The 24,015-nt window shown below is 43.7% G+C and overlaps 1 protein-coding gene across 12 annotated transcripts in view; it reads left to right on the forward strand.

Annotated features, from left to right (window-relative positions):
* LMNTD1 (lamin tail domain containing 1) overlaps nucleotides 1-24,015 on the forward strand; it is a 295,893-nt gene that overhangs the window by 266,811 nt on the left and 5,067 nt on the right. For 2 of the 12 annotated variants that reach the window (XM_073317731.2, XM_078849449.1), the window contains one exon: nucleotides 21,058-21,102. The exons of 9 other annotated variants lie outside the window; for them this stretch is intronic. In XM_073317731.2, the coding sequence (XP_073173832.1) occupies nucleotides 21,058-21,066 (9 nt within the window). In that variant the 3' untranslated portion in view covers nucleotides 21,067-21,102. Of the gene's footprint in view, nucleotides 1-21,057; nucleotides 21,103-21,154; nucleotides 21,294-24,015 lie in introns of those variants that run through there. One more of the 12 variants, XR_012155637.2, reaches the window with a different exon arrangement.

Below are 24,015 nucleotides of genomic sequence, written 5' to 3' on the forward strand. Positions count from 1 at the left end.
ACTGTATCCTCCCCTAAGATATGTCTCTGTCCAAACCCCATGCTCCTTTGCACCTGTTGGCTTTCCCCCAGCTCTTAAAAACTCCTGTGACCTTTTAAAATTTACATGCCAGCAGACTGGTTCCTTTTTGGTTTAGGAGGAGCCATGACCATCAGTTCCTCTGCATCACTGCACATAGGTCTATCTAGGTGTCTGGAGAGATCCACAAATTTTGCAGCCGACGGGCAATTCACATGAGGTCTAAATGCAATAAAACCTTGCTCGTTCTCACTTAGCTAATCTGCAGATTTGATAATTCTGCTAAAAAAGGCAGCCAATAAAGATTTAAGAGTGCTGGGGTCAGATCTCCTATTACTTCATTACTTTTACAAAACTCAGCCACAGAACATTCACTGGCAATCTATGAAGTATTATTTCAAATAATTAAAACTAAACTATCATTTCAAAATAAAGGAAGTACTTTTGGAGGTGCAATATTACTGATGATTTTAATCATGTTTTTTATCTTCCTAATTTGCAATATTTGGTAAACTTCAGTGAGCGCAAATTTTAGAGTTTATCAGAATTTCCAAGCTCACAATCCTGGAGACTTACATTTATCCAAAAAACAGGTGAAGCTTGAGAAGTGGCAATGCAGGCTTCCTCTCACTGTCCCTCCAATGTGCTTAAACCAGGGGTGGGCAAACTTTTTGGCCTCAGGGCCACATCAGGGAATAGAAATTGTATGGCGGGCCATGAATGCTCACAAAATTGGGGATGGGGTGTGGGAGGGGGGCAGGGCTCCGGCTGGGGGTGCAGGCTCTGGGATGGGGCCAGAAATGAGGAGTTTAGGTAGCAGGAGGGGGCTCTGGGCTGGGGGAGTGGGATGTGGCAGGGTGGGGGTGAGGGCTCCAGCTGGGGGTGCAGGCTCTGGGGTAGGGCTGGGGATGAGGAGTTTGGGGTGTAGGAGGGTGCTCTGGGCTGGGACTCAGGGGGTTCGGATGGTGGGAGGGGGATCAGGGCTGGGACAGGGGTTTTGGATGCAGGGAAAGGCTCAGGGGTGTAGGCTCCAGGCGACACCTCAAGCGGCTCCTGGAAGCAGTGGCATGTCTCTCCTCCAGCTCCTATGCGGAGGTGCAGCCAGATGGCTCTGCATGCTGCTCTGTCCACAGGCATCACCCCTGCAGCTCCCACTGGAGCACCAGAGGGGGGCCATGCTGCAGCTTCTGGGAGCCATGTGGAGAGGCCCCCAACCCTTCGCCCCAGCTGGAGCCCCAGAGCGGGGCAAGCCCCAGACCCTGCTCCCCAGTGGGAGCTCAAGGGCTGGCTTAAAATGGCTGGTGGGCCAGATTTGGCGAACCATAGTTTGCCCACTCCTAGCTTAAACCCATTCTTTATACTTTGATCTCCATGTCCTTTCATTGCTTGGTACCTCTGCTGAGGCTATCGGTTTAGGTACCAAACAGTGATGGGGGTGTAGTGATTTTATTGATGTAGAAACCTGGCCAAGGAGACCTGGACTGAGCTTATATAATCATTTACAAAGGCCACCAAACAGCCATTAAATCCATTATTTCAACAGAGCTGCTGAATTTGTTGTGGATTTTGAGAATGTAGTAGTCATTCATAGGTATTTGCAGAATATTTTAACAAACAAATTTGAGGCTATGGGTTGTTTGTCAGCTATTCATTTTAGTTAGTTATTGTATATGGAGTCTGTCTGATCCTATAGATCACCTGGTATTGTTTTTGTGCCCTGATGTGTTAGTTGAAACTTTTTAAATGAGATAACAATGAGTAACAAATGGTGAATAGTGATTACACTTGTTTTGTGCACAGATGCCTTAGTCCAATATGACTATGGGTATTTGCATGGTGATACAAAACCCAAACCAAACCTACGCATACAAATGTGCAGGAACAGCAACTAGGGAATATAAAAGTGGTTGTACCAAACAGCTCTCTGGAATTCAAGAGGAATTCATGAACACTGTCTTTGCAATATTTGACCATCTCTAACTTTCGGTCACTACCAACCAGATTCAAACCTGTGACACAAAGGTGAATGTTTGGGGTCTGCACTAATGGAGCTTCCGGGCAATGCTGCAGCCCCTCGGGCAGCCCTGCCAAAACTTAGACAGGGCTGTTCACATTAATTCAGGGGCCTCTCCAGCCCCCAAGCAGAGTCCAGGAAGGTGCAAAGGTGGCTTAAAGCTATCCTCCTAGAAGTGCAGCAGAGATGCTCATCCAGTGGGTGCAGTTAGGATAATGATGTTGCAACATGAAAATGAGCTATTACAGATATGCTAGCTCTCTAGCCCAGGGGTGGGCAAACTTTTTGGCTGGAGGGCCACATCAGGGAATAGAAATTGTTTATCGCGGGCCATGAATGCTCACAAAATTGGCGTTGGGGTGCAAGAGGGGTGAGGGCTGTGGTTGGGGGTGCGGGCTCTGCGGTGGGGTTGGGGATAAGGAGTTTGGGGTGTAGGAGGGTGGTCTGGGTTGGGATCAAGGGGTTCAGAGGGGGATCAGGACTGGGGCAGGGGTGTGGGAAGGGGTGCAGCTTTCGGCTGGGGGTGCAGACTCTGGGGTGGGGCTGGGGATGAGAGGTTTGGGATGCAAGAGAGTGCTCCATGCTGGGATCAAGGGATTTGGAGAGCAGGAAGGGGATCAGGGCTGGGACGGGGGGTTGGGGCATGGGGAGAGGCTCAGGAGTGCAGGCTTCGAACAGCACTTACCTTAAGTGGCTCCCAGCAGCAGTGGCATGTCCCTTCTCTGGCTCCTACGTGTGGTGCGGCCCCCAACTCAGCACCCCAGCTGGAGCTCATGGGCCGGTTTAAAACAGCTCACAGGCTAGATCTGGCCCGTGGGCTGTAGTTTGTCCACCCCCGTCTAGCCTGTAGATAGGACAGAACAAGTACTCTATTATTTTAAGCTTGTGCTGTGTTAAATTGTAGCTGCTTATTTAATTTGTAACCACTTCAGCCTTTATGCACTACATGGTAACACGATGTAGATTATGTAATCACAACAGATGGATGCAGGGATCAAGTAAGAGTCAGCAGCAAGAGTCAGATACTTGCAGTGGTTAGCAGTGTTGTCTGCTCTTTCAGTTTCATCATAAGCAATGGTATTTTGGCCTTTGCTGTAGACAGTCTCAGGATGGTGGGAGAAGCTGTAGCTCGCACACAATTTCCAGCCCTACCTAGGGGAAACCCCCCTCTGATTGGCTGCCTTCCCCACTTTTCCACCTTTGGGGAAGAGCAGCCAATCAGAGCTGATGGGAGGCAGGCAGAGCACTTCTCCCTGCCCCTCAGGAGCCGAGAGTAGTTTTCAGCCAAGGAGGGGAGATGAAGGAGCAGAAGATCCTGCAGCTCAGGACGGCTCTGGCTTGGGAAGGGAGAGAGAGTGTGAAGTATTCCTGGAATTGCTGCTGACTGTCCACTTCCCGAGCTCTGAAAAGGGCACCCTGTTCTAGGAAGAGCAATAGTTCACTGAGGGGCATGGGGCAGATGTAGGACTGGAGGAGCAAAGCTGATGTGGGGGTTGAGGTGTATAATTAATTGCTGAGATGGGGAATGGGCAGATATGGGAGTAGGAGTCCACAGAATTAATTAGTATTTTGGGGCATGGGGAGAAGCTGTATGCATCAGGCAGCCAATGAGAGCTTCTGCATTGAAAGCCAAAATCACCTTACTCTATCAATTTGGGAGAGTTGCTTTGGCATTGGAGTTCAAAAATCAAAACCACAATAACATAATGTTTAAAACAAATCTCATGATTTGGGGGACCTGACTTGTGCTTTTTTAACTTTTTAGAGGTTGGCAATACTGAATTAGCTAGTCATCCACTCAGCAGACCAGGCATACTTTACATCTGAGGATCTCAATGTGTTTTACAAGCATGGATAAATTTAATCGCATTGAACCCTCATGAGGATTGTTGCCCAGTGAGATGGACTGGCCCAAGGTAATCAGGCAGTGTGTGGCAGAGCAATAAATGGAATCCCAGGTCTGTTGACTTCCAGTTCTATATTTTAAAAGTTACTTGCAACAGATTTGGAGGGGTGGAATTAAGCTTTTGAGAAAGCAAGTACCACTATGTCTTCCTGAGTTTGTACAGTGTCAATGCTAAACAGATAATAAATAATTAATAATAGTAAACATTCATATGGAGCCAGGCAGTCTACAGATGACAAGTCTGTGGTTTATCAATTTCTTGGGATGCACATCAACAATCCATTCATATTTATTGCTTCTGGTATACCTTTAAATTAACAACTATTCCTTTCTGGTTGAAAAATACCCCTAATCATTCATCTTCTGAGCTCTTTAGCCTCTACAAAGATCCTTGTCCCCAAACCAAAGCTTCTCCTCTTCAAAAAAAATTCCTAATCCTCCAAATTCTGTAAAGTTTGTACTTTATTGGAAGTGTCCTATATAAGCACATAACTGATCATTACGTACAATAACACATTTTAGGAATCGCTCTGATGGTCAGAGCTCAATATCTTAAATAGTGCACAAACTCCCTGATAGTTACATGGGGCCAGACGGCAAAGAGCTAAATGAATAGAATGCTGAGATCCCAGAAGGATATTCTCTTTGCTTTCTGTGCCAGAATATTTTTAGTTCGAAACAGAGATAGGTCAGCAGCTCCAAAATTTGAGGGTTTCAAAACCTGGGGCCAGATTCTTAGCTGGTGTCACTTGTTTGACTTCAATATGTGTACATCATACTGAGGCTCTGCAGCTTGAGCTTATCTCTAGTTTGAAGTGAAAACAGAAAAAAAATCAGGTATTTTGTCTTGCAATAATTCTGTCTTATATCCTGTGTACAGTAAAAAATACAAGTGACTTCTGCTGTTTCATCAGTTCAGGCAGAGGCAAAAAATTCCCATCAGCATTTATAGGTATAATTTATCAAGTACTCTTCCATCTACCATGTTCTCCCAAAGAAAAATATCCTCATCTCAAACTTCATTTCTAAAACTTTGGAGGAGGAAGGCGGAAATTGTGTAAACCTTTAAAATGGATGGTTTTAATTTTCTGGAAAGTGGCCAAAAGTCTGCTACTCTCTAATAAAAAGAAAAGGAGTACTTGTGGCACCTTAGAGACTAACCAATTTATTTGAGCATGAGCTTTCGTGAGCTACAGCTCACTTCATCGGATGCATACCATGGAAACTGCAGCAGACTTTATATACACACAGAGAATATGAAACAATACCTCCTCCCACCCCACTGTCCTGCTGGTAATAGCTTATCTAAAGTGATCATCAAGTTGGGCCATTTCCAGCACAAATCCAGTCCTTGCCTACAGACAGCCCCGCAACCTGAAGCAAATACTCACCAGCAACCACATACCACACAACAGAACCACTAACCCAGGAACTTATCCTTGCAACAAAGCCCGTTGCCAACTGTGCCCACATATCTATTCAGGGGACACCATCACAGGGCCTAATAACATCAGCCACACTATCAGAGGCTCGTTCACCTGCACATCCACCAATGTGATATATGCCATCATGTGCCAGCAATGCCCCTCTGCCATTTACATTGGTCAAACTGGACAGTCTCTACGTAAAAGAATAAATGGACACAAATCAGATGTCAAGAATTATAACATTCATAAACCAGTCGGAGAACACTTCAATCTCTCTGGTCACGCAATCACAGACATGAAGGTCGCTATCTTAAAACAAAAAAACTTCAAATCCAGACTCCAGCAAGAAACTGCTGAATTGGAATTCATTTGCAAATTGGATACTATTAATTTAGGCTTAAATAGAGACTGGGAGTGGCTAAGTCATTATGCAAGGTAGCCTATTTCCCCTTGTTTTTTCCTCCCCCCCCCCTCCCCCCAGACGTTCTGGTTTAACTTGGATTTAAACTTGGAGAGTGGTCAGTTTGGATGAGCTATTGCCAGCAGGAGAGTGAGTTTGTGTGTGTGTGTGTGTGTCCCCGGAAAAAAAGGCGGGGGGGGGTGAGAGAGCCTGGATTTGTGCTGGACATGGCCCACCTTGATTACCATGCACATTGTAGGGAGAGTGGTCACTTTGGATGAGCTATTACCAGCAGGAGAGTGAGTTTGTGTGTGTATGGGGGTGGGGGAGTGAGAGAACCTGAATTTGTGCTGGAAATGGCCCACCTTGATTATCATGCACATTGTAGGGAGAGTGGTCACTTTGGATGAGCTATTACCAGCAGGAGAGTGAGTTTGTGTGTGTGTTTTTTGGAGGGGGGTGAGGGGGTGAGAGAACCTGGATTTGTGCAGGAAATGGCCCAACTTGATTATCGTGTACATTGTGTAGAGAGGTGTCACTTTGGATGGGCTATTACCAGCAGGAGAGTGAATTTGTGTGTGGGGGGGTGGAGGGTGAGAAAACCTGGATTTGTGCTGGAAATGGCCCAACTTGATGATCACTTTAGATAAGCTATTACCAGCAGGACAGTGGGGTGGGAGGAGGTATTGTTTCATATTCTCTGTGTGTATATAAAGTCTGCTGCAGTTTCCACGGTATGCATCCGATGAAGTGAGCTGTAGCTCACAAAAGCTCATGCTCAAATAAATTGGTTAGTCTCTAAGGTGCCACAAGTACTCCTTTTCTTTTTGCGAATACAGACTAACACGGCTGTTACTCTGAAACCTACTCTCTAATCTGTCTCATCAAGCCTTCTGCACCCCAAACAACTGCAATGATTGCTGTATGGATTTTCTGTATACTGTGTTACATTGCTGTATGCTGTTATGCAGTTTCTGTTCCCTATCCCAGAAGCAGGCACATTTCATACGTGGGTATATTGATTCCTGTATCCAAAGCACATTGGAGTACTTCAAGATTAAAAGGGTTGTATAAATGTAATATAATTTAACACACAGGACCAGATCTTCAGCTGGTGTAAATCAATGTAACTGCTTTTACTTCAAAGAACATATGATGTGTGCATCAGCTGAGTATATCAGTGTCATTTATTTTAAAGACTTTAAGGAAAAATCCATAGGGGCTACATAAAGGCTGGGAGGAAGGAAGCTGTGAGGAGAGGAAAGGGAGGAGCTAGGGTGTTAGAAGCCAACAGTCCCTGAAGCTGTAAGCCTGACGCTGTCTGTAGCTACACGGTGGTGGGAACTGCTACTGTAAATAAAGAGCACTGGTGATAGAACCAAAGCAGAGGTCTCTGGCTGGTTTGTGGGTGCAGAAGTGGCTGAAGACAGAGGGGCCCACCTGCATCCTGTTACATGTGGGGACTTGTCCGGGACTTGAGCCAACGGATGTGGTTGGCAGCCTGGAGATGGAGGAAATCCTGTAATGGCTCATCAAACAGAAGGAGCAGATGCAGAAGGCCCTGCAAGGCTTTCCAGCAGTCCCACCAGGCTGAGAGACAGGCCTTGCTAACCTGGCAGGCAGAATAGCAGAAAAGCCTACAGAACTTTATAAGAGAGCAGGCCAGTGTGCAGCAGCAACTCCTGCAGCAAATGGTGAGTCCCACGGTAGGGGATGGAACCTGGCTGCCAGGCTTGGGACTTTGTAAAATGGGCCCAGCAGATGACCCGGATGCCTTCCTTGGTACATTCAAGTGGGTAGCCATGGGCGCCAGATGGGGATAGGGCAACCTGGGCCCTACGGCTGGTTCCCTGCCTGGTGGAAGAAACTCAAGTGGCCTACATGGCCTTGAGCGAGGAACAAGCCCAGAACTATGAGACCGTGAGGGTTGCCATCCTAGACCGGATGGGCCTGTTGGTGGAGAAATACTGCCAAAAGTTCTGGTCAGCCTGATGGATGGGGGCTGTGCAGCCCTGGGCATTTGCCTAGAGACTGATGGACTGGGCCACCTGTTGGTTAAGGCCCGAGATGATGGGGGAGATAATGAAGTAAATGGTGGGGGAGATAATGGATGCCCTCATCCTAGAGCAATTGCTACAGGGCCTCTCCGAGAATATCCGAGTCTGGGTCAGGCGACATCAGCCAAATACAGTCAATGCAGCAGTCAAGCTGACTGAGGAGTACACAGGAGGCAGACATTCCCCGAAGGGAGGGCTGACCCTATAAAGACAGAGAGTTGGGGAAGAAGCTGAGGGAACCCCTTCCTGGGAAAGGCCCCAAGAAGAAGGAGGAACCACAAGGAGCTCCCAGTAGAGTCAGTGTGATTGTTTGGTAGCAGTGTGGGCAGCCAGGACATAAAAAGGGGGACTGCCCAGATATGGAATGTGGGTGGACCAAATTTTCCAGCTGGACTAATGCTAGAGGGTGGACAAAGGGGCAGAGGCTGTCCACCATCCCGGTAAGGGTGGGGAGGAAACTCCGTAGGGGCCTGGTGGATACAGCTTCAGCCTGCTTGCTTATCCAGAGTGGGCTGATAAAACCACCCTGGATAATTCCATGTGCACAGATGGCCCTGGAGTGTATCCACGGAGACAGGAGATACTGCCCGGTGGCCCAGGTGCCCCTAGAAGTGTGGAGCAGCTTTAAATGGAAGTGGGTCGGGGTAGTAGAGGGGTTACCGTACCCTGTTGTGTTTGGTATGGACTGGGGTCCTCCCCCCGGAGGGAAAAGGAAAGGTTCCCTGAAGAAGGGAGTGGGACCCCTCCACTGAGAAGCCCCAGAGAGGAAAAGCAGCAAGGTCCTCGAGGTAATGAACATGAGAACCCTAGACAACAGAGCCTGGACAGGGTAGACAGAGGGGAAGGAGGTGCAGAGAAGAAAAGGGGCAACTGAAGTTCCCCACACTGCAGCTCCCAGGAGAAGAAACGGAGCCCTCACTTGGTGGCTTGGGAGAACCCGAGGCCCAGGGTGTCCAGCAGGAGGTTGGAATTGGCATCAACTGTCTATTGGAAGAAAAGTGAATAAAGGAGAAGGGTTGCCCGCAGGGGTGCAATTGGTGTGAGGACCTGTGGGTGGCAGCAGAGCTAAGGGGACATCCACCCCCAACCAGTGTACTTTTTGTGGGTGGAGAATGAAAGAATCTCCAGGAGATGATGCCGGTGATTGTCTAAAAGAGAGGGAGAGGCTTCCCTGGATGAACCCCATCAGACAGGGGTGGAGATGTCAAGGAAGGATGAACCTGGCAGTTCATAAGGGGGGAGGTGTGTGTCAAGGTGCTGGCTAGGAAACCCTGAGGCAGACCTTTGTCATGCCAGCTCCAATCAGGAAAGGAGAATTGGAGCTGGCTGAGTAAGCCCAGGCCTAAGTGAATGCATGTTTGTAAAGCACCTTGAATGCAGCTATATCATGCAGCTATATCATGTATATATAAATGCAGCTATATCATGTGAAGTATTTATTTAAACAAAATAAAATTGTGGGCTGGGGAGGAATATTCACCTGAGCCTAGAAAACAGAAGACAAAAGGTGGGCCAAAACAAAAATGTCCTTTTATTCTTCATTTGGTAACTTATAATAACCAAGCTGGATTTATCATTTCAAATACATTATCTAATGAATAAGAGTCTTCCCCATCTGTAGTCATGCTTCATGGTACATAAATCAAGCAGATTGCCTATTAGAGTTTCACCTCTTCAAAAGAGCAGCTGTAGTCTTGCTCTAAATGTATTGGGAAGACATTAGAGAGACAAGGTGGGTGAGGTAATATCTTTTACTGGACCAACTTCTATTGTTGAAAGAGACAAGCTTTCAAGCTACACAGAACTATTCTTTGGGTCTGGAAAACTTGAAGCTATGGCCTTTAGGGTCAGAACATTGTGTCCTCAACCAGAATGCAGGCTTATAAAAACCAGTATGAATGGGATGGTAATGTGCCAGGCAATAAACTGAGTCACACTCTGGAAAGCAAAAAGAAAAGGAGTACTTGTGGCACCTTAGAGACTAACAAATTTATCTGATCATAAGCTTTTGTGAGCTACAGCTCACTTCATCGGATGCATGCCACCTTCAGTCCTTTTGGTATGATGTCCATCTGTTTGCGTTTGGAAAGGAAGATGATGTCTGTCTGTACGAGTTTTTTCTTGAAGTTGATAGATTTCTACTCCATACGGCTAAATTCAGTGCTTTGCATAATGACAGGTTTCAGAGTAGCAGCCATGTTAGTCTGTATCTGCAAAAAGAAAAGGAGTACTAGTGGCACCTTAGAGACTAACCAATTTATTTGAGCATAAGCTTTCATGAGCTACAGCATGCATCCGATGAAGTGAGCTGTAGTTCACGAAAGCTTATGCTCAAATAAATGTGTTAGTTTCGAAGGTGCCACAAGTACTCCTTTTCTTTTTGCAGATACAGACTAACACGGCTGCTACTCTGAAACTCTGGAGATCAAGATTTTACTTCATGAGCCTATAGGACTGGGCTTCACTGATTCAGCAAGCAAGACCTCATGCTGTGTACTGACCTCAGGACAAAGAAGACAGACAATTGTTGAAACCATTTACAATGCAAGGCAAATATTTTGCCTTGTAGCTAGGCTTCATTTCACTAAATGACATGCTTGGTGGTTTCCTTTGATGACATGATGCCGTCGCTCGCTATAACTGCAAAACCACCGTGAGCTGACATTGTTTCCATGATTTCACTGGTTTTGTTCTGAGCTTACTTTTTTGGCATTTCTACCTGTTTTGTCCAAAGGAAATGCTAAATTAGACATACCATCAAATATTTCCTTAAATACTATTTTCCAGTTCTTTTAAAGACCCAGAATACAATTTCACCCCTGTGCAAACAGCTAGCACCAAGTTTCAGAGTAACAGCCGTGTTAGTCTGTATTTGCAAAAAGAAAAGGAGTACTTGTGGCACCTTAGAGACTAACCAATTTATTTGAGCATAAGCTTTCGTGAGCTACAGCTCACTTCATCGGATGCATACTGTGGAAACTGCAGAAGACATTATATACACAGGGAGGAGGTATTGTATCATGGTCTCTGTGTATATAATGTCTTCTGCAGTTTCCACAGTATGCATCCGATGAAGTGAGCTGTAGCTCACGAAAGCTGATGCTCAAATAAATTGGTTAGCACCAAGTGTATGCTTCCCTTAGGTCCAACTTAAACCCTATCAGAAGGCATATGCACAACTTAATATTCACTTAAGTCCTCAAATTAGGTTTTAAGTGGGATTTAAATGGTGGCACAGAAAGCTGTTCAATAGCTGTTCAATTACAATAATGTCCAAAATGTGCTTGGCCATATACACATGGCATGTGTATGAGAAATACACATGTGAAATAACTTGGCAGATCTCAGTCCAGTTCTCAGTGGACAAAAAACATTCTCCCAGCTAGTAATTACTGGCACCTATTTGGACAGACAAGGACTGAAAGGACATTGAATCTGAACTACCCTCTCGCCCCCAGAGTTGGTTCCTCCAGAGGAGGGGGAAAAGAGTGCTGTTGTAATATTGTAAGTGTATCACAGGGCGACTGGCCCTTAACGGGAAATGGGGCCAACCTGAGGGGGTGGGATAATGGATTCAGGGGTTAGCATGGTGAATCCTGGGCCTCATAAAAATGCTTGAGAAAGAACAGTTGTGGTGAGAAAGCTATGGCAGTGGATACAAGAAACAGGAGGTTCCTGCAGGGAGAGGACCTACAGGGAGCAGGTTAGGTTCCTGTGGAAGACCCTGGGGTAGGGTCTGTAAGAAGCAGGGAGGTCCCTGGGAGAAGCTGCAGGAATCCCAGGGGAGGGGAAGTGTGGTATTCCAATAACTTGAAGACCACTCAGGTAGACAGTGGGAGAAACCTGCAAGGAAGAAAAGAGTCTGCAAGGAGAAAGCCCTGGGAGACAGTGCTCAGCTTACGGACCAGAGAAGAAGTCTGCAGGCCTGAGAGGAGGAGTGAAGACCAGGGAACCTCAGTGTAGCCCAATAGGGATAGAAGAACCATTTGTTGGGATGTTTGTTTGGATTTTCAGTTAGACTTTTGTTGGCCTGGAAGGGGATTGAACTGAAAGGTGCCCTGGCAGGAGGGCTGGGCTACAAAAGAATCAGAACGCTGCAGAACCAGGTTGGCTGACAATAGGGGATGCTAGAGTGGACAAGCCCCAGCACTGCTGCATCTTGGCTTGAGGGGGTGCTCTGGTATCATAGCCCCTGTTACAGCATGGCTGCTCTGTGGCTCTGTCAGATGTAGTATGGTATTTGACAAAGTCTCCTACACCCACTTATGGTCCCCAATTTGGACCTGCTCCTCAGGAGACCCAAGCTCCCAGAGGTGCTCAGTTTTTTTCAGTTGCACAAACCTAACTGAATGTTGCCTGTTTTCAGCTGGTCTGAGAAGAAAGCTTCAAAAGCTTCCAGAAAAGCTATGTGGACTTGCTCATCCAAAGGAAATAACCAAAGACCACAGCCAGGATTTCATGGCTCTTGTAGGGTCTTACAAAATCCTGTATGCAGATTTGTGTGGTTGGATCACTTTGAAAATAATGCTGCTGTTCGTTGGTGAGGATAATGTGGTGTCACATTGCTGGGGTGAGACTGTACGGCCACTGCGCTGCAGAGGAACAGAGAACTTTATTCTCCAGGGCTGTTTGTCCAGCACTTTTCACCCGTGCTAAGACTGCTTCTAAATGGGGGAGAAAAGAGCTGAATAAAGATATGGGAAATAGGAGATGTGATTTGTACCAGGCTCTAGGGGAATCACCAGCTTGATTAGTGTTTGTGTCACACAGCTACACTGCTTCAGTAAATTAGAGCATTTTTATATCCCTATTAAACAATGTGGTGCATAGTCCATATAACATAGATAGTTCCACATATATCTTCTAGTGAGTCTGCAATAAACAAAGTCTATGAATATTTACATCCAGTTGGAGTAGATCTATTTCTCCAGCTGAAATGTGTGACCAAAGTAATAACATATGCTAGAACAGGGCTTAGCATACTAATGATGATGCATGTGTATGATTGTCTTGGATTAGAATCCTCTGAGATATAGATACAGGTTCTCTGGAGGACAGTGCCAAGGGGATGTAAACCATCCCTATCTCTGCATCTCGGGATTCTCCTGGTGTGAGGGAGTCGCTGGTTTGAATAGAAAGGGAGTTACGGACAGAGAAAGCAGGGGATGTGGCTTGACAGTACTGCACTCTGGCAATCTCTGACTGGCAGACAGCCTCTTGGTGTCCATGGCCAGCCAGCACAACTTAGAGCAGTCCAGTCCACAGATTGCATCACAGCATGCCAGAGAACCAGCCCCAGAATAAGAGAACTTCATTCGACTACTTTGCTCCCCTACCTTCACCTCATGCACTTCATAATCTGGTTCCCAGTGAGATGTTGTGTAGGTGTGTGTTAAACTTTGCAGAGAGCATCAGAGGTCAATGAAAGGAGGGGTTGTCATGGCAAGTGAAGTGGTGTAACTTTGAAAAATTCAAGTTTCTGGTTATCTGAATGCCTTAGAAAATAGTGAATTGGCAATGGAGCCTTTCATCTCTAGAGCTGTTTGAATCATGTGATAGTAGCTACAAGTCTTTGTCCCTGATCCTCTGGCCTGGCAATTCAAAGATGGCTTAACAACACCTTTGTACTCTGCTGGTCTCTGGGACGCAGCCCTGGCACTAGTCAGAGCTACCTCAGGTCTGCTGTCGCTTGCCCCATGGGTTACAGTCCCCCAGGGATCGATCCTTTATGTCAGCTGAAAATTGCCAGGGTAGAGCAATGCTCTAGCTACAGCCACTCTCCCTGGCAATGCTCCCTATATCGGGGCAGCAAGCGGGTGGTATAGAACCGGCCGTATCAGCTCTACCCCATCCAGAAGTCTCCAGCTGGCCAGTGATGGCTGCTGGTCATCCAGCAGAATGGCACAGAGCGGGGCAGGAATAAGGCTGTGGATATGGCCTGTTACCATTTTGTTATTTTCCAGTGTTCTATATGAAATGAGATGATGGCCTCAGTCTTGTTCCGAGAGGACATCTGCCCACATGACAAGTAGCAATGGATGCACAGCCAAAGCTTCAGAGTTCATGTTCAAGTTAGATAAACACTCACAAGTTTGGATGTCACATCTGATCCTCTTGCGACCTCAGATTCAGCGAGAAATGCCAGGAGAATGGTCACACTCCTTGTGGCATTTTTTTCTTCCCTCTTGTTTTAATGAGAATTCAGAAGTGCCAAGTTATCAAAACACTTCAGAACCTAAAATAAATTTTTTAAAAGGAAGTTCATTCTAAAGGTGGCCTAGGTGCCAGAGTTTCTTACGTTTTCTGAATCAGATCGCCCATCCCCAATCCCACCTTCCACCTGTGTTGAGAGTCTTGCCAGAGAAGCTGAAGAATGAATAGCTGTAGAGCTATTCTCAAAGGAATTCCTCCCCATATTCCAGCGGAAGGCCGTTGGTGGGGCAGGATAATGTGTACAAGCTTGGCTTGATGTCTGTCCATCTGTCTTTCCTTCCAGGTGCTTGTATTCTATTGATAAAACAGGATTACAGTACCCAGGGCAGTCAGTGTAGCGCTTTTTATGAGTACTGAATAATATGCAAGTCCTCAGCTGGTGTAAATGAGCCTAACTCTGTAAATGGACCCATAGGTAAATGGACCTATGCCGCTTTATACCACCTAAGGATGTGGCTCCAAGTTTCCAGGGATGTTATTTCTGGAATATACTCCCAGTGTTATTTTTGGATTATATTTCATACCTTAGAGACTTGTTTCAAGTTTTGTGAGCCTCCAGAGATAATTTGTAAGTGCTATTTTTAATTAGCTTGAGAGCAGGTAGACAGGAAAATTGGCTGAAACCCCAGAAGATAAAAGCACTTTGGGGGGGAAGGTAAATTATTTAAATTGCCTTTGATTTGGCAGAAAGAAAGGGAAATGGGTTAGACCAGGCTGGGGAATAAATACTAGGAGCCAAAACTTTTTTTTTAATAACTTGCACTGTTTTTGCTGTTAAGTGATATGATGAGTATGAGTGGAATGGGGAGAGAAGAAGCCATGTTGGGGTTGAGAGATTGTACTTTCCCTTTTAAGGAAAAAATTGTGGCAGATGTTGCAGATAGAAAACCAATGTCCAGCAGTCAGGGTCATAGGGTGGAGATTTAACTCTTGTGTTCTGGCTTCTGTCAATATCTGTGGAGAAGTCATGGAGGAACATGTGAGAGCAACATCAAGTGTGGGTTTGCATGTTTTTACATAACTAACTAATGGTCCCACCTTTGCAGTTTCCCCACAACAGATTTTGCAAGGGCACCATTTGCATGGGGAAGAGGATCCTGCCTGGGGCTGCTGTCAGCTATGAAATGGGCATACATTAGATCTGCTCTGCATACCTATTTAGGGGGGATGTTTGTGGAGCCTCAGAATTTGCCTCTGTTTTTTAGGATGAGGCTTTGTGAGCTGAACCGAATGGCATACAGGAACTAAGTTATTCACTCATTTTTTAAACATATTGAAATGCGCCTAGAAACTATACAAAAGCAGTACGTTAAGGGCTTTCACTTTCATTCTGAAAGAGTTTTATTGTATCTGACACCCACCAAGAAGAGTAGCAGAAGGCTTTGAGTTACGCCCAAAACCCCTTCTGTGTTTGCAAGAAAGGAGGTAAATTGCAGCAAGTCTGGAACCAAACTAGTTTTTCTATGCCAAGGTTTAGGATTTCCATTTATTTCCCTACCACACAGTGCAATCTGCACAGTGATGCAGCTGTACAGCACTGTGTCCAACTCAATGAAAAAAGCCTCACAAATCATGAGGAGTAAATATATTGAACAAGCAATAGGTGTACACAGACAAACAGTTTATTCCTAGGGTCACAGCTCACTGGAACTCATTCCAGAGAAAGTTTTGATCTTATCCAAAGGCAGTGATTCGAGAAATCAAGCTGCAATTCCCATCTGTGGGCTTCATAAAGATCCCAGGAGACCCAGTGTGCTATCAGTGAACAGAGCATACTGATGAAATTGGTATATGACTTACCTCCTCAAGGTCCTCCATCCATTTTTCTTGTCATGGACAATTGAGCCAATGCTATGTAAGAAGCGAAAGATTACAAATTTGCATATACCACATTTTGCACACCGGATGAACTACTAGTGGAGGAAAAGAGTTCACTGGAGTGAGGGGAAGGGGAGACCTAAGAGTAAGAGTCTGTGCGGAGGATGTCTGGGGACACTTAAGTTTTGGGAAACCCACAAAATGTGGGGCCCCAGTCTATATCATGTTGTTGGCAGAAAGGGAGCTTTTATTTTAAAAGATTAGAGATGGGCTTAATGGCAAAATTTTGACTTAGGTTTCAAGCACCTCAGCGTTTGGGATGTTCAGGTCCACATTTCTGGATCAGCTTGTTCAGGAGACGAAACTGATTTACAAAATTCAGATTCATATCTTGGCCATTCCCCATGTTTTGGGAGCCTTACATCTGTGGTTTTGGTTCAGGCAGGTCATTTTCTGCTAATCATATCATCTTTACACAAGAGGATAGGAAAGGAACCCTGAAACTCCTTCTTCCAGGGACATTCTTCACACTGGGTGATCAGCACAAGGCCGGTTTACAATTCTTACAATCAGTACAGAACCTCTCCTTCCAGCCCCCAATGCCACGTCCACCACCTTTCTCAGCATGCTGAAGCTTTACCCTTCACCTAAGGTCAGACTTTCACATTTATTTTATTTTTCCCTTGCAGGAGTAAGATAAAAAGTAGAGCTGGTTGGAACAGGGGGTGTGTGTCATAACATAAGAATGGCCATACTGGGTCAGACCAATGGTCCATCTAGACTAGTGCTGTCTTCCAACAGTGGCCAGTGCCAGAGGCTTCAAAGGGAATGAACAGAGCAGGGCAATTATGGAGTGATCCATCCCCAGCTTCTGGCAGTTGGCGGTTTAGGGACACCCAGAGCATGGGGTTGGATCCTTGACCACCTTGGCTAATAGCCACTGATGGACCTACCCTTAACCTATCCCCCCCCCCCCCCATTGTCTCTTTTTTCTAAGCTGAACAGTCCCAGTCTTTTTCATCTCTCCTCATATGGACACTGTTCCATTACCCCTCATCATTTTTATTGCCCTTCTCTGTGCCTTTTCCAATTTTAATATATCTTTTTTTGAGATGGGGCAACCAGAACTGCACGCAGTATTCAAGGTGTGGGCATACCAGAGATTTATATAACGGCATTATACTATTTTCTGTCTTTTTCTCTATCCCTTTCCTAATGGTTCCCAACATTCTGTTAGCTTTTTTGACTGCCGCTGCACATTGAGTGGACGTTTTGAGAAGCCTTGACTTCTCAATGACTCTTAGATCGCTTTTTTTGAGTCGTAACACCTAAAAAGAATGGCTGAGAGATGTGGGAATCTCCCTCACATCCTCTACAGTGAAGATCAATGCAAAGAATGTATGTAGCTTCTCTGCAACGGCCTTGACATCATTGATCGTCCAGTGGGCCTCACTAGTTGTTTGGCAGGATTCCTGCTTCTGATGTATTTAAAATTGTTTTGCTTCCTAAGAGTCCCTGGATAATATGCATCCTGGGAGATGTAGTCCGGCCAGAGAGCCATACAGAAGCATAAGGTGCATCAACTAGAATTTCCATGATGCACTGGGGTGTCATTTTCAATAAAAAATATTTTAATGTTTGGGGTTTTTTTGATGAAATATTGAAATTTTCCACAGGAAGTTAACACTTTTCATGGGAAAAAAAATTAGTTGAAAATCCAATTTTCCAATGAAAAACAGTACAGATGGAAAATTTTTCACCAGCTCTAATAAAAATAAAATCAAAGCTATATTTTTAAAAGTCTATGCCACCTCAAGGCTGCTTTATAAGAAATCAAGATCCCTAAAATGAGCCTGAATTAGGGTTGTCAACTAATCACAGTTAACTCACACGATTAACTCAAAAAAATTAATCGTAATAAAAAATTAATTGTGATTAATCACAGTTTTAATTGCATTGTTAAACAATGGAATACCAATTGAAATGTATTAAATATTTTGGATGTTTTTCTACATTTTCAAATATATTTATCTCAATTACAACCCAGAATACAAAGTGTACAGTGCTCACTTTACGTTATTATTTTTCTTACAAATATTTTTCACTGTAAAAATTATAAACAAAAGAAACCGTATTTTTCAATTCAACTGATACAAGTACTGAAGTGCAATCTCTTTGTCGTGAAAGTGTAACTTACAAATGTAGATTTTTTTTGTTACATAGCTGCACTCAAAAACAAAACAATGTAAAACTTCAGAGCCTACAAGTCCACTCAGTCCTACTTCTTGTTCAGCCTATTGCTAAGACAAACAAGTTTGTTTACATTTACAGGAGATAATGCTGCCCTCTTCCTATTTACAATGTCACCTGAAAGTGAGAACAGGCATTTGCATGGAACTTTTGTAGCTGGCATTGCAAAGTATTTAGGTGTCATATATGCTAAATGTTCATATGCCCCTTCATGCTTCGGCCACCATTCCAGAGGACATGCTTCCATGGTGATGACACTCCTTAAAAAAATAATGCGTTAATTAAATTTGTGACTGAACTCCTTGGGGGAGAACTGTATGTCCCCTGCTCTGTTTTACCTGCATTCTGCCATATATTTCATGTTCTAGAAGTCTCGGATGATGGCCCAGCACATGTTGTTCATTTTAAGAACATTTTCACTGAAGATCTGACAAAATGCAAAGAGGGTACCAATGTGAGATTTCTAAAGATAGCTACAGCACTCGACCCAAGGTTTAAGAATCTGAAGTGCCTTTCAAAATCTGAGAGGGACGAGGTGCAGAGCATGCTTTCAGAAGTCTTAAAAGAGCAACACTCCAATGCGGAAACTACAGAACCCAAACCACCAAAAAAGAAAATCAGTCTTCTGCTGGTGGCATCTGACTCAGATAATGAAAATGAACATGCGTCGGTCCACGCTGCTTTGGATTGTTATCGAGCAGAACCCGTCACCAGCATGGATGCATGTCCCTTGGAATGGTGGTTGAATCATGAGGGGACACATGAATCTTTGTTAGTCTCTAAGGTGCCACAAGTACTCCTTTTCTTTTTATGAATCTTTAGCACATCTGGCACGTAAATATCTTGCAATGCCGGCTACAACACTGCCATGCCAACACCTGTTCTCACTTTCATGTGACATTGTAAACAAGAAGCGGGTAGTATTATCTCCTGCAAATGTAAACAAACTTGTTTGTCTGAGTGATTGGCTGAACAAGAAGTAGGACTGAGTGGACTTGCAAGCTCTAAAAGTTTACATTGTTTTATTTTTGAATGCAGTTATTTTTGTACATAATTCTACATTTGTAAATTCAACTTTCATGATAAAGAGATTGCATTACAGTACTTTTATTAGGTGAATTGAAAAATACTATTTCTTTTGGGGGTTTTTATAGTGCAAATACTTGTAATCAAAAATAAATATAAAGTGAGCACTGTACACTTCGTATTCTGTGTTGTAATTGAAATCAATATATTTGAAAATGTAGAAAACATCCAAAAATAAATGGTATTCTGTTATTGTTTAACAGTGTGATTAATTGTGATTAATTTTTTTAATTGCTTGACAGCCCTAGCCTGAACCAAAGCCCCAGGTAAGAACACTCACGAAATCAAAGAAGATCAGCTCCAGATCCAAACTTTGCAGATGCTCACTCTGTAACTCAGAACACTGGAGAAAATTCAGATGTGGAATTGACATTTCATCTTCAGTCAATGGAAGCAGTAGCAGGCTCCTGAACTTCACAGCTTGGACCTAATTACAATGTATTCTCAGCCTGTTAGAAGATTCCTAATTTAATTACATTCCTTTGCAGCTTCTCCATTACACTCAAGGTTTAGCATACAACAGGAGTTGTAAAAAGAGTATAGTGTAATTGATAACAGATGAGATTAAAAATGTCATCCTTAAAGACAAAACAAAAGCAAACTAACACATTTATGCATTACAAAAGAATTGAACGTTTGTAGCCTAACATCACTCTGTGAAGTATTAATAACCCTGTTACTTGTCAGGCCCCTTGCCAGTGCCTCCTCCGGGCAGGAAGGTGCCTGCAGGTGCCCAGTCTCAGTTTCCCCCCTTCTCCAGGTCACTGCAAATACTCCTCAAACACTATCCTGGGCAGAGGATCCCTCGTTATGGGATAATTCATTATTACCTGGCTCAAGGATTTAAACTCAAGTGCCATACTGTAACTCAAACCACCTCATGCTCTGTCACCTTTTTCACTCTTGACTTTCTTCAGGCTCTAGTCTTCCTTGAAACAATGGAATAACAATGTCCACCCACCCTGGGCTTAATAAAATCTCATGTCCCTCTTGGATTCTTTCCCAGCTTCCTGCCCTTTGCCCAGGATAGTTGCCGCAGGGGCACTCCCCTGGGTCTTTCTCTTGTTCCAGAGTCTCCTTCTCCCACGACCCAGGCATCCTGACTTGTAGCCAGTATCTCTTTTCTAGGGTGCAGCGAAAGCCCCATGTTTGTTCTCTCAATCACTTTCCTGATTTGTCCATGTTCCTTCCAATATAGCCCAACTGGGAGTCAGCGGACCAGTCACAGATGCACTGGCCTCTTCCTTCATAAGGGGGCAGTGCCACCTTGTGACAATCCCCATTTTACAAATGGAGAAACTGAGGCACAGAGAGTTTAAATGAATTGCCCAGTGATCATGTGGCAGAGCTGAGAATAAAATCCAGCAATCTGACTCCTAGGACCAAATTCTCAGCTGATGTAAATGGCTGCAATTTATTTACACGAGCTGAGGATCTGGAACCTAGTCTTCTGTTCTTACTATCTCATACAAGGTGTTGCATTTATAAAGGACTGATCCTGCAAAGTGCTGACCACCTCCTGGGTGGTGTGGAGGGTGGGGGTACCACAATTCCCATGGGAATTCCAGGTCCTTTTCTCCACTCAGGAGGTTCTCCACACTTTGTAGGATTGAGCCATAGCTTGTAAAGTACTTTGGGGTCCTTTGCGATGAAAAGCGTCTACATAACTGTAATGTAAGATGTTATCATCTTTGTGAATACATTACCTTCAGTTCATTATCACGTAGAGATTTAATAAAAGGGTGACTACTCCATTCTTAACCTTAATCTAAAATGAAGAAAGGCAATCCACCTGATTCCCTTTTAAAGCTGCCAATTTGCTCTGAGCAATTACTCCTGTGGAAAGTCCCTTTGTGTTCTTTTTGTAGTCCATGTAGATTCCTCCACTGGGCAGGAGAGTGAGATAATTATTCTATCAGATCCATCAATCTGTTGATGGAAAGTCCCTTTGTGTTCTTTTTGTAGTCCATGTAGATTCCTCCACTGGGCAGGAGAGTGAGATAATTATTCTACAGCGTCAGATCCATCAATCAAGCTGATGTCTGTTACCCCAAGTTTTACAAGAATTACCCTAATGGCTTTTTCCTGACATCTTAATTTGGAGGTGAGCCATATCATTGTGATTATAGCCTACTCTTATCCCACTGCCAAGTGGCCTTAGTGAGGTCATTAGAGCTAGGAGTACTGAAACCTGGTCTACACTGTGAAGTTAGGTCAATGTAAGTCACCTTGTGTCAACCTAGTTGTGCGTGTGTCTACACTCAAATTTGTCTCTCGCTGCTGTAAGCACACCATTACAGCGATGCAGTAACAACACCTCACTGCACAGCATTGAAGCCACGGTTGATGTAATAGTGCAGAGCTGCGAAGGCTCCATGTTTCTGTCAGAGAGGATGAACAGCGCCACATGGGATTGTGGGATTTTAAAAAAGGTGTGAAAACTATGGAATGGAAAAGGGTGCACGACGGGAACTTGACCCCTTGCTCCCAGTCACCCCTGCACAGCTCTTTTCTGCCACCTATACATTGCTTTTTGGGACATTTTGGCAATGTTGTGGGTGATGGCAGGTTGTACACTGGGTTACCTCCCCAGGGTGTACTCCACTATGCATCACCACACGCACTCCTAGGGAGTACATATAGCACCGATGCAAGGAGCCAAGTATGCACGAGTGATCTACTAATTGCAGCAGATGTCAGAACTATTCTTTGAGTGTATTGTGTGACAATATAATGATCTTGAAACATCAGCCTGATGCTTTGATGGTGCTCTTTGACACAGTCATTTTAAGGATGGAGTCTGGTACAACCCAATCTTAGAAATATTTAAAAAGCATCTTATCTAAATGGCATGAGGCTCTCATCAGGGTCAATTTTTGCTTAAATGAAAAGTGATGTCATTGTGAATTTAACTGAAAAGTATTCCCATACAATACCTCTGAGTTGTTATTAGGTCATATTGTAAGACATATATTAAAGTACAGGTAAAGTACTGTTAGAAATTGATGAAGAGTTAGAAAACAAAATGCAGATTAAATAGTAAATTTTTACTGTGGTGAAAGATTAACAGTGGAGTGCCTGAAGGATCTGTGTACTACAACGTGGTGTTTATTAATGAAATGGAAAAGAGGGAGAGCAATAAGGTGACTACCTTTGCAGATGACACAATAATTTAGCCCAGATGAAACTAGAGAAGACTGAAGAATTTCAGAAGGATCTAACAAATGTAGGCAGACAGACATTATGATAGCAGATGAAATTTACTGTTGTCAAATGCAAGATAATGAACTTTGGAAGGAATAAGTTAACTGCCCTTAACCATTGCTGAGTTCTAAATTAATTGTAACCAGTCAGGAAAAATACTTAGTCATTGTTGTGGCAGCTCAGTGAAAATCTCTGCTTAATGCACAGCAGCAGTCGAAAAGGTAAATCATGTTAGGACATATAAGGAAGTGGATAGAAAATAATAGGAATTCTATTTTGGGAGGTTTATTAATTTCATTTGGGATGGGTTATTTTTAGCAATTTTGAGTTTTATGTAGATGTCCAAAAACTAGTTGTTTGGGGGCTTTCTATTTGTAATACAGTGTAATGAGTAATCTCTTTGTAATATTCCTTAGTGCACATAAGCATAACACTGTTTCAAACAGCACTATGTTAAAGCACACTAAGGAACTGTTAGTGCACACCATCTAGGTCTACACAGATCAATTAATTTGCAACGCGTTAGTGCACTTCAGAAATCACACTCCCGCAATCTACACTACTGCTCCATGTAGATGAGACAAATAGTTAAATACAAATAACCATTTCCAGTGTTTTCCTGGTGTTTATTGTTTAAACACTTCTTTCTTAGTTACTTTCTTTAAATCAAGAGTGCTATGGTTTCATTCGTAGATAAACCAAAGTTATGACCACAGCTAGAATACTGTATTCAGTCCTGGTCATCTTATCTAAAAAAAAAAATACTGCAGAAATAAATGTGTCCAGAGATGGTAATTTAGATGATTAGATGAGAACTTTTAAATTGAAAAGATTAGGACTGTGGTTTAGAAATGTATAAAAGGAAACATGAGAGAGACAAGATAAATTATGGTATAGAGAAGGTAAATTGTGTGTTCCTATTTACCCTTTCTCCTGATATAGGAAACAAAGGGACATTAAATAAAATTAAAATTAAAAACAAATAAAAGGAAACTCTTCCACTCAATGCATAATTAATCTTAGGAACGCATTTCTACAATATGCATTTGAGGCCAAGAGCTATCCTATGAGGATGTTATTCCATAATTGTCCACTATAGTGTTTCTTGTACCCTTCTTTGAAGCATCTGGAGTGGTACTGGCCACTCTCATCTATGGGATACTGGACTAGCTGGACAAATGGTTCGCCTTGCTATTAGAATTCCAATGTTTCTAAATTCAGTCTTGGATTCCACAGCCCAACATAAAAAGATGCACATTTCACAAAAGAGAATACTTTCCACTCTATAATGTTATGTAATAGGTGTGTTTGTGTCTAAAAATATTCTATATCTGAAAGGGACCATGAAAGATTAGCTGCATGTCAAGATACCTGCCAATGGGTGGTTTTGTTTTAGGTTTGTTGGTTACTGTTTTTTTTAATCCCGGTAGGTAATTGATCATAAACATAACCAGACCTGGGGATCAGATTATAATAATAATTCTTTGCCCCTTTCATATGAGGATCTCAAACCACTGGAACAAGATTAATTAACAATTAGTCTCACAAACGCCCTTATGAATTAGATATTATTAAACTGAGGCACAGAGAAATTGTGCTACTTTCCCAAGGTCACACAGCAA

This window comes from Lepidochelys kempii, chromosome 1 (assembly GCF_965140285.1).
Source record: "Lepidochelys kempii isolate rLepKem1 chromosome 1, rLepKem1.hap1, whole genome shotgun sequence".
Lineage (NCBI taxonomy): Eukaryota > Metazoa > Chordata > Testudines > Cheloniidae > Lepidochelys > Lepidochelys kempii.